Source organism: Bubalus bubalis, chromosome 12 (genome assembly GCF_019923935.1).
Source record: "Bubalus bubalis isolate 160015118507 breed Murrah chromosome 12, NDDB_SH_1, whole genome shotgun sequence".
Taxonomy (NCBI): Eukaryota; Metazoa; Chordata; class Mammalia; order Artiodactyla; family Bovidae; genus Bubalus; species Bubalus bubalis.
Genome location: NC_059168.1, coordinates 25,229,166 through 25,242,758, shown reverse-complemented (window position 1 = coordinate 25,242,758; position 13,593 = coordinate 25,229,166). Strand labels below are relative to the sequence as shown.

At 50.3% G+C, this 13,593-nt stretch overlaps 1 protein-coding gene across 1 annotated transcript; it reads left to right on the top strand.

The window, feature by feature from the left end:
• Positions 1-286: 286 nt before the first annotated feature.
• ZFP36L2 (ZFP36 ring finger protein like 2) lies at positions 287-4,500 on the top strand. Its single transcript, XM_006056800.3, has 2 exons — positions 287-631; positions 1,124-4,500. The coding sequence occupies exons 1-2, from the start codon at positions 581-583 to the stop codon at positions 2,531-2,533; spliced, it is 1,461 nt and encodes a 486-aa protein (XP_006056862.2). The 5' UTR covers positions 287-580; the 3' UTR covers positions 2,534-4,500.
• The last annotated feature ends 9,093 nt before the right edge of the window (positions 4,501-13,593 follow it).

Below are 13,593 nucleotides of genomic sequence, written 5' to 3'. Positions count from 1 at the left end.
CCACCAACCAGCAGCACCCATCTGGGCCGAGATCTCCACGCCGCCCCGGGCGCCCAAGGCGGCCAGCCCCGCCCCGAGGCCTCTCCGTCCCCTCCCCCAGAGGAAAAAAATTGGCGGCGGCCAATGGGAAGCCAGGAAGGCTCCTGACGTCCGCCAGCGGGCGGGCGGCGTTGCCTGGAGACCCCGGCGGGGTCAGCGTTCTGTCCCCTCCCCTGGCACGCCCGCCCCGGAGCGGCCGCGCTCCGGGGGCTCTATATAGGGCGCGCGCTCGCGGGCCGCTGAGTTCCACCAGTCCGCGAGCTGCCGTCGGCTCCGCGCGGGGGGGGCGGGCCGGGCACCCCGGGGCGCGGAGGAGCGCTCTAGCTTAATTCTTCTTTCCCCCCAACTCCGTACTCCCGGGCACCCTCAAACCAGTCCACGCTGCTGCCCCCGCTCCCTCTTTTCTCGCCCCCCAGCAAACTTTCGGTCCCTTCCTCGCCCCTCGCCCGTTACTCGTCGTGGCTCGGGCCCGGCCGCGCCGCCCCGAGGGCTCCTCCGGATCTCCCAGTTTCCAGCTCCGACCATTAGAGGATCCAGAAACATGTCGACCACTCTTCTGTCCGCCTTCTACGATATCGACTTCTTGTGCAAGGTACGCGGGTGAGCAGGGAGCCCTTCGAGTTCTCAGGCTTGGCCTTCTGTCCTCGGCTTTGGGGGTTTTCTTCCCGCTCTGACTTTTTTAGATTGGGGAAAAATCCCAGAGTTTGCACTGTTGCTCGAGCCTTGTGGGCGGGGAGAAGGAGCAGCTGGGAGGAAAGGCAGAAGGGAGTCGCTGTAGCTGTTAGTTTCTCCGCAGCCGACCACAGCCACGCTGCCCGGGGCTTCCCGGACGGGGTTTGCGCCGCCCAGGCCTGCGGCCCACGGCTGAGGATCACATGTCGCGCCGCAGGGCGGCCTAGGGTGGGAGAGTCCGGCTCCTCCCAGTGCGAACTTGATTCTTGTGCGCGTTTAAGGGTGGAAGTTGGGCCGAATCGAGATCCGAAAAAGAAAAAGAATCGGAGGGCTGGTAGTGGCTACTCCGCAACTCGCCCCAACTCTTCCCTCCTCCCTTTTCATCTCTTCCCCGCTCCCCTCCTTTTGGCAGACGGAGAAATCCCTGGCCAACCTCAATCTGAACAACATGCTGGACAAGAAGGCGGTGGGGACACCCGTGGCCACCGCCCCCAGCTCGGGCTTCACGCCGGGCTTCCTCCGACGGCACTCGGCCAGCAACCTGCACGCGCTCGCCCACCCCGCGCCTAGCCCCGGCAGCTGCTCGCCCAAGTTCCCGGGCGCGGCTAACGGTAGCGCGGCGGCCGGCGGCTCGGCCTCCTACGGCACCCTCAAGGAGCCGTCGGGGGGCGGCGGCACCGCCCTGCTGAACAAGGAGAACAAATTCCGGGACCGCTCGTTCAGCGAGAATGGGGAGCGCAGCCAGCACCTCCTGCACCTGCAGCAACAGCAGAAGGGGGGCGGCGGCTCCCAGATCAATTCGACGCGCTACAAAACTGAGCTGTGCCGGCCCTTCGAGGAGAGTGGCACCTGCAAGTATGGCGAGAAGTGCCAGTTTGCGCACGGCTTCCACGAGCTGCGCAGCCTGACGCGGCACCCCAAGTACAAGACCGAGCTGTGCCGCACCTTCCACACCATCGGCTTCTGCCCCTACGGGCCGCGCTGCCACTTCATCCACAACGCTGATGAGCGGCGACCCGCGCCGTCCGGGGGCGCCTCCGGGGACTTGCGCACCTTCAGCGCCCGCGATGCGCTGCACCTAGGCTTCCCGCGGGAACCGCGGCCCAAGCTGCACCATAGCCTCAGCTTCTCGGGCTTCCCGTCGGGCCACCACCAGCCCCCTGGGAGCCTAGAGTCGCCCCTGCTTCTCGACAGCCCCACGTCGCGCACGCCGCCGCCACCCTCCTGCTCCTCGGCCTCGTCTTGCTCGTCGTCCGCTTCGTCCTGCTCCTCGGCCTCGGCAGCCTCCACGCCCTCCGGCGCCCCGACGTGCTGCGCGGCCGCGGCGGCGGCCGCGCTGCTGTATGGCACCGGGGGTGCCGAGGACTTGCTCGCACCCGGCGCGCCCTGCGCCACCTGCTCGTCGGCCTCGTGCGCCAACAACGCTTTCGCCTTCGGCCCGGAGCTGAGCAGCCTCATCACGCCGCTCGCCATCCAGACCCACAACTTCGCCGCCGTGGCTGCCGCCGCCTACTATCGCAGCCAGCAGCAGCAGCAGCAGGGCCTGGTGCCCCCCGCGCAGCCCCCGGCGCCGCCCAGCGCGCCCCTCCCTGCCAGCGCCGCCGCGCCGCCCTCGCCGCCCTTCAGCTTCCAGTTGCCACGCCGCCTGTCCGAGTCGCCGGTGTTCGACGCGCCCCCTAGCCCCCCAGACTCGCTGTCGGACCGCGACAGCTACTTGAGCGGCTCCCTGAGCTCGGGCAGCCTCAGCGGCTCTGAGTCCCCCGGCCTTGACCCGGGTCGCCGCCTACCCATCTTCAGCCGCCTCTCCATCTCCGACGACTGAGGCAAGAGGGCGCCAGTGAGGAGGAGGAAGGGAAGGCCGTTCTCGGGGTGTTGGAGGGCGCCCCTGTTTAGGGGCAGGGGGCCACGGGAGTGTGGGGGGTGACATCGGTCACAAGCAGACTGCAGGCTGTGCCGAGCACTTGGACTCGAACTTGAGTGCCGGGAGGGGCCCCCACCCCTCCCCTTTCGGTTCCCTCTTCGTTTTGTTTTTTTTTTTTTTTTTTATTATTATTATTTTTATTATTATTACGAAGTTTCATTCTTGTTGAGCGGGAAAAAAGCCAACGAACTTTTTGTATTGATGAACAAAAGACTCACAACAGAGCAGTTGTGATGCGAATAGAACAAAAACCAAACAACAAACTTTTTTAGGTCTCCGATGAGTTTGGGATTTTAGGAAAAATCAACCCAGCACCAGCAGCTATCAACCACCATTCCATATCTTCACTTGAAAAGCATTAGTTACAGTCCAGATGTCGGGACTCTTATCTTGAGAGAGGTTCCTTCCTAATTGTTTGTCCCAGACCAGTGTAAACAAACCAGCCAACCACCGCCTTGCTAATAAACCTATAAGCTTTTAGAATCCAATATCTGCCAAGAATATGCCTTGATAGTAGACCTCAGCTCCATAGGTGTTTGTTTTTTAACAAAGTTATATATGTCTGGAAAAGAAAAAAACCTTGCATTCCAAAGTTTCATACTGGTTACTGGTTTCATTGCCACCACTTAGTGGATGTTTAATTTAGAACCATTTTGTCTGCTCTTTCTGGAAGCCTTGGGCAGAGCTTAGTTCATAATTGATGGGGAATAACTGCTGAATTTTTAGCTGTTTTGAGTTGATTCGCACCACTGCACCACAACTCAATATGAAAAAAAACTATTTAACTTATTTATTATCTTGTGAAAAGTATACATTGAAAATTTTGTTCATACTGTATTTATCAAGTATGATGAAAAGCAATAGATATATATTCTTTTATTATGTTAAGTTATGATTGCCATTATTAATCGGCAAAATGTGGAGTGTATGTTCTTTTCACAGTAATATATGCCTTTTGTAACTTCACATGGTTATTTTATTGTAAATGAGTAAAAAAAATCTTAATTTAAGAGATTGTATGTAATATTTATTTCATTAATTTCTTTCCTTGTTTACGTAAATTTTGAAAGATTGCATGATTTCTTTACAGAAATCTATCTTGATGCTGTGGACGTAGTTTGAGGAATATCTTAAGAGTTTTTCTTAGAATGTATAATGGTTGTAGCCCATCCAACTTTAAAAGAAAAAATGACCACATTGCAATCAGGCTTACATGTGGCATGCTTTTCTCATTCCAACTTTATAAATTAGCAAAAGATGTTTTTGTTTGCTTATTCCACCAGTTCTACTGTGACATACTCTGCATATAAAGACATGTAGCAATAATGGGGGGGGGAGGGTAATCTCACAGTGCCTTTGGAAGGGCCAGAACTTGCCTTAAATTTTCCTCAACCAAATAAGTATTTTGTCTATTAGTGCTTGAGAGAATCTGAATGTAGGATGGGTTCAACTGCACAAAAGGAGAAGATTTTTACCACTTTTTTTTATATAGATATAAAGTGAAGAGGCCACCTCTTAGTGCTAAAATGGTATGTAGTACATGAATATGCCTTGTTTAATTACAGAAAATTCCAAAACTTGTACTATTTTTTTTTTCCCCGTGTGGAAAGGCAGGAATGCTTTTCTGGACAGCGGTTGAATGAGCAGTAGCTTTAGTTCGTTTGTACGTAGGTACAGTTGGAGCACTATGTATGTATGTATTGTGGACTACTTTGACAGAAGTAGGTATTTTGAATGTAACAAGGTTAAGTCAACTTGAGTTGTAATATATTTGGGGAATCAGTTCACTACAAATTGTGACTGTAAACATTGTACTGTAAATGTTTTGTAGTTTTCCCCCAATAAAACTTTTGGGAAAAAAAAAGGTATTAATGTGTAAGATAGCTTCCTTTTTTAAAATGGGGATATCTATAGAGCTTTCTAGCTTCCCACCACTGTCAGGCATTGCCCAGGTCTTAGAGAGTTGGGCGGTAGGGTTTAGAGGGCTGGCAGAGCCTGAGTTCTGAAGAGCTTGTCTCCCTATATGTTTTAATAGCAAGTTCTTTTAGCTGAAAGTAATTTAGACTGTCAAGGGCATTAGTTTAGCTAGCTGTTCCCTTTGCTAATAAGATGCATCCCCGAGTTGGCTGACTGGTAGCAGGTCCTGGCTGGGAGGCCTGAGGGGTGTGGCCCGCCTGTGAGTCACCAAGCGATCACGTGTCTGCAGTGGCAGCTGAAGGTCTGATTTTTTTTTTTTTTCCAGTGGGACGCCCGTGAAACTGAACTGCTTGGGTGAGGATGGTCTTGCCAGCCCCTGGCTGAATTGGGGGCGGGAAGTTAAAGCCCAGCCTTTCTGGGCCAGAGAACCAGGGTTTGGCCTGGACCTTGGAAAGCCTGGTTGTGCTGAGGACGGAAAGAGAAGGAAGATTAAACAAGTTAAACTTATATCTGGGTAGTGTTTGTTTATGTGGACAGCTTCCTCTGGGAGTGAGCACACACGTTATTTATGCAAAAGGATTAGTGTCTGTGCTTGAGACTACTATAAGCGGCCAGAAAGCAAATTCAACCCAGGTCTGGAAAAAAGGAAAAAAAAAAGCTTTCAATCTCTCTGCTGATTCTCACACAATTGAACAAAACCTGAGTATGGTTCTTTCCTACAATTGCTTTAAAGCTTAAAAATGTGCTTCATAAATCAATTCCTGTTTTTCCTTCTCTACCCCTCACCCACCCCTAACACACACACAGTTCACTTTTTGATTCTCACTTTTTCCAAAGTAAATAAGAGCTTTAGCAAAAGTTTGTTTCCTCATCTACAGCAACTGGCTTCTATCACCCGTACTCCCAACCCCTTGACCCTGTGTTCACTGGGGTCTCCTGAGTCTCACAGCTGAGTCTGGTTGGGTGGGGGTGATCAGTGGAGCCTGCCAGGCCTTGAGCAGCTGCTTCACGCTAACAGTGTTTGCACTGGTGTTAACTGGAGCGTTTTGGTGCTGGGCGCATGCTGCCAAAGGGGATCGGGAACAATTTCTAAGTTCTCCCAAATGCCTGGCCCCTGGCTGAAAGCTTCAGCTCTGGGGGAAGGGAAGCTTGCGGCCCTGGAGGATTGGATGGGTGAAGACCCTGCGGGCTCAGAGTCCTTTACCGTAAGAATGTGCAATGGCAAGGAAAAGTCTAAAATGTGGTGCTATGTAGGGCCAAACTGCATTTCAAAGGCCTTGTTTCCACTTCATTCCAAAACTGATTTTCCTAAACAAGTACTTTTTGATCAACTGGAACATTCAAATTCTTTTTGGGGTAAGCCACATTCATTTTTAAAAATCGGTTTGTTTGAAAGCCCAACTGCTAGGAGCTGATGTTTTGTATTTTAGACCCAGTGGAGCATGCAAAGCTTCAGGGGTGTGTGGGGGGATCATTCAGAAATTTCCTCTTGCTGCAGATCAGTGGAGGGTATGGGGTCATTGTCTTCCTGCAGTGGCTGGAATTAACAGCAAACAAAACGCTCTACTATTGCTGGATCACCCTTAGACAAGTTTCCTTGTAAATTAAGGGAACTTGAAGTAAAAACTGCAAGTAAGAACAAGCCAGGATTCCTATCACAGGACGGGGAGTGGAACCAAAACTAACTCCTGTCTTATACCCAAGGTAAAATTCTTTTGTAGTTAGTTGTGAAAATGAGCCCAGAGCATGATGATGTTGAGAATGGCTCGATAGTAGCGTTTCCACTAGCTGTTAAAAACTAAGGTATTTTTTAAGCAGCCTAATTAGTGTACGTCACTTTCTAAATTATTTCTGAGACTGGCTGCATGCATGTAGATACTGCCCACCCCCTCACTGTCTGAACATACTGCTGAGTGTATGAAACGGGGGCGGCGGGGGCACACAAAAATACTATTGAGAAGGCCAAAGCTCTGCACCCACTGTTGGGAATAGATGGAGGATTGTGCGCCCTGCCATGGTTCAGGAACCCACATGAAAGGACCCGCCAGGGTCCTTGGGCCTGGAGGGCCCAAGGTGGGAAGGACAAACAGGCCTAGCTCTTGGCTGCAGATCTGGCCCAGCACTGGGATGCTCGCTGGTGAAGTTGGCCTGGGGGTCTCAGAAACCTCCAGGCTAAATGTATGCAGAGAGTAAGCCCACAAGAGAGCATTTGAACCTGGAAGGGAACTGTCTCCAGGCATTTGATCGTCATTGTGCTCTAGGTGACAAAAGTGAGGACAGATATGGCCTCAAGAGTGTGGCAAACTCTGGCCACATCTTGAAAGCAGAAGTTGGGTCTCTGCATCTTCCCTGGCCTTTGAGTTCATGGGAGCTTACACCGCCCCTGGTAAGCAGCCAGGCTTCAGTTTAGTTCAGTCACTCAGTCGTGTCCGACTCTTTGCGACCCCATGAATTGCAGCACGCCAGGCCTCCCTGCCCATCACCAGCTCCCGGAGTTCACCCAAACTCATGTCCATCAAGTTGGTGATGCCATCCAGCCATCTCATCCTCTGTTGTCCCCTTCTCCTCCTGCCCCCAATCCCTCCCAGCATCAGGGTCTTTTCCAGTGAGTCAACTCTTAGCATGAGGTGGCCAAAGTACTGGAGTTTCAGCTTTAGCATCAGTCCTTCCAATGAACACCCAGGACTGATCTCCTTTAGGATGGACTGGTTGGATGTTCTTGCAGTCCAAGGGACTCTCAAGAGTCTTCTCCAACACCACAGTTCAAAAGCATCAATTCTTCGGCGCTCAGCTTTCTTCACAGTCCAACTCTCACATCCCTACATGACCACTGGAAAAACCATAGCCTTGACTAGACGGACCTTTGTTGGCAAAGTAATATCTCTGCTTTTCAATATGCTATCTAGTTGGGTCATAACTTTCCTTCCAAGGAGTAAGCGTCTTTTAATTTCATGGCTGCAGTCACCATCTGCAGTGATTTTTGGAGCCCCCAAAAACAAAGTCTGACACTGTTTCCCCATCTATTTCCCATGAAGTGATGGGACCAGATGCCATGATAGTTTTCTGAATGTTGAGCTTTACGCCAACTTTTTCACCCTCTTCTTTCACTTTTTTATCAAGAGGCTTTTGAGTTCCTCTTCACTTTCTGCCATAAGGGTGGTGTCATCTGCATATCTGAGGTTATTGATATTTCTCCCAGCAATCTTGATTCCAGCTTGTTCTTCTTCCAGCCCAGCATTTCTCATGATGTACTCTGCATAGAAGTTAAATAAGCAGGGTGACAATATACAGCCTTGACGTACTCCTTTTCCTATTTGGAACGAGTCCGTTGTTGCATGTCCAGTTCTAACTGTTGCTTCCTAACCTGCATACAGGTTTCTATCAAGAGCCTGTAGCTATTTTCCATTGTTGTTACATCATTGAACTGTGTTTATTTTTTCTTGTTTGCTTTCTGGGAGATGTGCAAATTTGTAGCCATCCAGGGCATTTCCAATTTTTGCTGCTGGCAAGGCCAGGAGGGAGGGAGGAAAAGAGGGAGGGTCAGGGAGGAGTCAGAGCCTGGCAGCGGAACAGGCCTGCCTGGGGAGGAACCCTGTGGGAAGGGCCCCCCACCAGAGGCAGCAGAAGCCATAGCACCTCCAGGTCCATCGCTGCCTAGGTGGGTTCTCCCAACCTCTCCTGACAGTTTTTGCTGGACCTGGAAAGTGTATGAGTGTGGATATGTATCTAAGGGTTTATCTGTATGTGTGGAAGGAAGTCTTTTGAGAGGGCATCCACATGGAGGGTGTTTCTGGGTCCTTGTCTCTCTGGCTGGGCGTATACACGGGCATGGTATTGCTTAATGTCAGGGGTCTGTGTCTGTGTGGGGGGTTGCTGTAGAATACTGGTCTATGTGGCTGCAACGGTGGGGTGAATGGATCTGTTACATTTGTGATATTTGTGAGGTATGTATGTCTGCAGGGTGTGAGAGTTGGTGAGTGGGTATGGAAATCTGTGAGTGTGGGTGTGGGTTTGGGTGTGTCTGTTGCTCTGTGTATGTGTGTATGAATGTGGGTATAGGTTTGAATGTGTCTTGCTGTGTGTGTGTGTGTAGGTATGTATCTATATCTGTGCGAGTGTAGGTTTCAGCGTGTCTGTTGCTCCGTGTGGGTACAGGTTTCAGTGTGTCTGTTGCTCTGTATGGGTTTCAATGTGTCTATTGCTGTGTGTGTGTTCTGTTGCTTTGTGTATGTATCTGAATATGAGTGTGGCTGGGTTTGGGTGTGCCTGCCTGTTGCTGTGAGTGTGTCTGTGTAGCTGTTGCTGTATGGCTAGGTGTGTGGGTCTGTGGGGTGTGGGGAAGGATCTGGGGGTGTTGCTGTATGTTTGGATCTGGACGTGTCTGTGTGATGGAGTGTGGGTGTCTCTGTTGGGGTGGAGAGTTAACAACATCTTCCGAGGAAAAGCAGTCCTTTATCACAGGCGTCTTTGAAGTTGAAAACTGTTTTCAAAACCCGGAAATGGCAGCCAGGCTGTCACCCGTTTCCTGCAGGGCAGTGGGTAGAACAAGGCTGAGTGGGAGGGTGGCAGACAGGCTTCAGCCTGCAGGGACCCCAGACCCACTTTATGGCTGCTCACACCTGCCAAGGACAGGCCTCCTGGGCCTGACTGCAGGGACGTATTTAGAAACAATTAATTCTCTGGTTGGCCGGGGGAGGGGCCCTTTTATTTTCATCTGTTGCAGAAATAGCTCTTGTCAGATAGAAGTTCTTGTGCCCTCTGGGGTGAGAGGCAGCACTGAAATAGAAGGAAAGATATTAAGGATTTTAGACAGACAAGAAAACTCCTGAGCTCGGCTGAAACCGAGTTTTAAAATATTTCTCTAAAAATAAGCTTTGTTTTCCTTGTGGATTCCTCTGGCAGTCGGGCCCTCCTGTCAGGGTGTTTAGCTGGCCTGGGAAGCCAGGCGGAATTTTTTTTAAAAAGCAAGTGTTTCCCAGCTGTGGCCTTGGAAAGTTCTCTGTTTTCCACTTATTAAACTCCTCGTTTCTGGCTCATTAAAATTATTTGCAAATACAACTCCATGGCCCCCACACTATTTGATGAAACGCAGAATTCCCCGTGACCCTCTGTAGGAGGCCGGACCAAGCTGTGGGGTGGCCTGTGACCTCTCCACTGGGCCTGGTGCCAGTTTTATGAGGAGAGGAGACCCTTTGAAATGTAGGCCCAGGGCCTTGTCTTATCAAGTCCCACCGCCCCTGGACTGGCTGGAGGGAGGGGCAGCTCGCAAACAGTCTCTGAGCCCCGCACCACTGGAGAAGGAGCTGTGGGCCCTTGGTGGCCTGCTATTTGTTCGCCTGCATCACTGAGTGAACGGGTGCACCCCAGAGGAGAGGAGCGTGGCTAAGGGACATGGATAGGTAGGTGATCCTGGTTATTTCTCCCTGGCCTGGCTACTGTTGAAGCTTCAGGGCCAGACAGGCCAATGTATCCACAGGATGTCTAGACTCTCAAGGTGATGCATTGTGAACATGGAAATCCCAGGTGCCACAGGGAAGAAGGCATATATTGCTGAGGGCCTGGGCTGGTGTGAGTCAGACAGGCAGCCTGGCTCCCTTCCACGGCCTTGGGATGCTGTCCGGGACCTTTCATTCATCCCACAGATCATTCTTGCTTGTCTGGTGCATGCCGGCGCTACAGGAACAGAGGTGAACTGATGCATGCCACTCCTGCCTTCACGGAGTGTGCTTATTTTCAAGGTTCATTCATGTTGAATCAGCCTTCATTCTTTTGTACGACAAGATAATATTCCATCCTAGGAATAAAAGCCTTTTGTTTTTCACTCGTCAGTTGATAGACATTGGAGTTGTTTTGCACCTTTTGGCTATTATTGAATTATACTGCTGTGAACATTGATACACAAAGTTTTGTGTGAACATGTTTTCAGTTCTTTTGGTTATATAGCCAGAAGTAGAATTGCTGGATCATATGGTAACTCCCATTTAACTTTTTGAGGAACTGTTAATTCTATTTTCCAAAGTGATACACTGGTTTTTCTTTTTTTCTGTTTGCTTTTTTAATTTGGCCGCGTCACGGCATGTGAGATCTTAATTCCCCAACCAGGGATAAAATCCATGTCCCCTCCATTGGAAGTGCAGAATCTTAACCACTGGACTGCCAAGAAGTCCCTACATTGGTTTTTATAACTTTTATTGTCTGTTTCCCCTACATAATGATGCATGCTCCATGGGTGACCACATAAAAATACTTGTGCACTCATTCCTGATGGCCAAGACTGAAGCCCTGTTACTATCCCCATTTCAAAGATGAGGAAACTCAGCTCAGAGGAGTTGTCATAGGCCTGAGGCCACACAGCTAGGAAAAAGCTGCAGCAGAATTCAAAGGAAGCTAAGCAGTGGCTCTTCACATCATCCCAGGCTACCTCTCAGACTCCTGCTTTACTCCCACACTATTGACAGATAGAAATTTCCAGGAGGCCTTCCAGGATTTCTTTCCAGGGTAGACCCTGTCCTGCCTCACCTGAACTTTTAAAACACAATGAGTTTGAGTCACCTTTCAGCTCAAAATCCTCACTCAGAGTAAAATCTCAAAATCTTACCAAGGCCTTACAAGGTTCTTGTCTATCCCTCCCTGTCCACCCGTTAGCCCTTTCCCTTCTGACCTTGACTCTCCCCCTCATCTGCTCCTGCCACTCAGGCCTCCTTGCTGGTTCATGAGCATGCTGGACCTGCTCTCTGTCTCAGGACCTTTGCATATGCTATTCGCTCTGTCATGCTCCTCCACACTTCTTCAGTCTCCTGTAGTCACCTTTCCAAGGGGCCACCCAGACCTCTCTGTCAACACAACAGCCCCATCTGGCACCTTTCATCCTGCTTTATTTTTTTCCCTAGCATTTTTTATCCTCTGACATATTTTAAATGCATTTGTTTATGTCTATATGGTCCTTCCTTCTTAGGCTCTAAGCTTTATGAGGGCAGGCACTGTCCCCAGGGGGAAGCCATTGAAGCGTTTTAAGCTGGGGAGTAAGACAGCCCCAGTCACATGTTAAGATGATGTCGGTTGTATAGCAAGTAGATTTAAAAAAAAAAAAAAAGATTCCTTATAAAAACAATTAAAAAAAATTTTTTTTTATTTGGTTGTGCTAGGTCTTAGCTGTGACATGCAGGATCTTTGATCTTCATTGTAGCATATAGGATCTTAATTGTGGCATGTGGGATCTAGTTCCATGACCAGGGACTGAACCTGGGCCCCCTGCATTGGGAGCACAGAGCCTTAGCCAATGGACCACAAAGGAAGTCCCTAAAAACAATTTTAATTCTAAAAAAGGGTTTAAAAAACCAGGACCTAGTGTAGCCCTTTCATTCCACAGTTAAGAAGACTAAGGGTAGAAGGACCCTTCTGGAGACTTCCCAATTTCTGGGTGTCTACATAAATCCTGGGAAAAGAGACCACCCAGGACACTTGTCCTCCCTAGGTAGAGCTGTTGGTGAAAATGCTGAATGTTGACTCTTACTGAAGCAGACCTAAAACCCTGTGGGCCTAGAGGCTCAGTGCATCAGGTCTGGATATTCTGTTCATCTGGCTCCTCAGGGAGGGCCTGGAGGGTTTACAGGGTGGACATACCAGGAGTTTACTCAGCACAGCCCTGGGAACTCAAAGTTCTGCAGGGCCTGGAGTGTGAGAGGGCTCCTGGGAGGCATCACCACCCCTCTATGCAGGGTCCCAGTCTTCAGGGGCTACAGGCCAGGGCTCCCACAGACCTGGGTTCAGATCTCACCTCCCAGCCACTCCCTACCTGTATAATCCTGAGCCAACTCTGAGCCTCAGTTTCCTCATCTCTGAAATGGGGATGATCATGCAGCTTCTATTACACAAAGCCCCCAGGAGGGTGAAAATATGATGTCATGGGTGAAGTGCTTAGGAGAGAGCCCAACTCAGGGTCTCACAGATGACACTGTGGGCAGGCAAGCAGAGTGGGTAGCGGAGAAGCCATCAGGTTCAAAGCCTAGCTTCGCTACTGCCTACTGTGAGATCGTGACCAGTGGCTTGTCGTCCCCATTTATTTATAAAATGTCGGACCTATCCCCCAGGGCTATCATGAAGTTCAGATGAGTCCGTCAACCCAAATAGTAAGGACAGAGCCCCGCAGGTAGGAAGTAGGATGTAACAGCTTGTTAACTGCTCTCTTGGTTTGTTGTTGTTTCCACACTCCATCAAATAGACACCCAGTCTGAGGGGATTCAGGAAGTTTCTCTCACCTGCTGCCAGCAAACCCACCCAGCCAGTTGGGCCTTAAGATGAGAGTGACCACTGCCTTCCTTTAGAAATTCTAGATAGACCTGTGCTGCCTCATATGCAGGCACTAACCACATGTGGGTATGGACGTTTAACTTGAAATTTAAAACTTCATAAGTCGCACTAGCCACATAGCAAGCTACTAGCTATAGCTCAGCTGTAGCTGGGGGCTATTGCACTGATCATTTCCATCTTTGCAGAAAGTCCTGTTGGACAACACTGCTATTCTGGAATATTCTAGTAAAAGGCAAACAGGGAAGGAAACTTCCATCATCTAACCCTTGAAGGGTTAGTCCTTTCCCAAAGAAATTCATGGGATACGCCCATGGTGCCCTTGATGGATGTCCCTCCCTCCACAAGCCAAGAGACTCCAAAATATTCCTAACCTGCCCCTCTGTCCCATAGACTGTAAATGCCAGTGGAGGAGAGATGAAGGGACTGCTCACCTCACCCCTGGTGGCACCTCGCAGCCCCACCCAGCAGCCTGGGACCCACCCCCAGAAGCACAGACCCTCACTCCCACCCATCCTGTTGTCTGTCTCCACAGCTGTGACCCCATATCCATCCAGTCACCTATGCCAGAACCTGGGGTCCTCCTTGGAGTCTTCCTCTCGCTTCCCTCCACCCCTTCCCTCAGACTGCCTGAACTGCTGGACTGTGCTTTATGACCAGGCCTGGACACTGCTCGCCCCAGTCTGTTTTACAGCCTCAGCAACTCAGGAGCTTCCTCATCTGGCCGGTGGAGAATC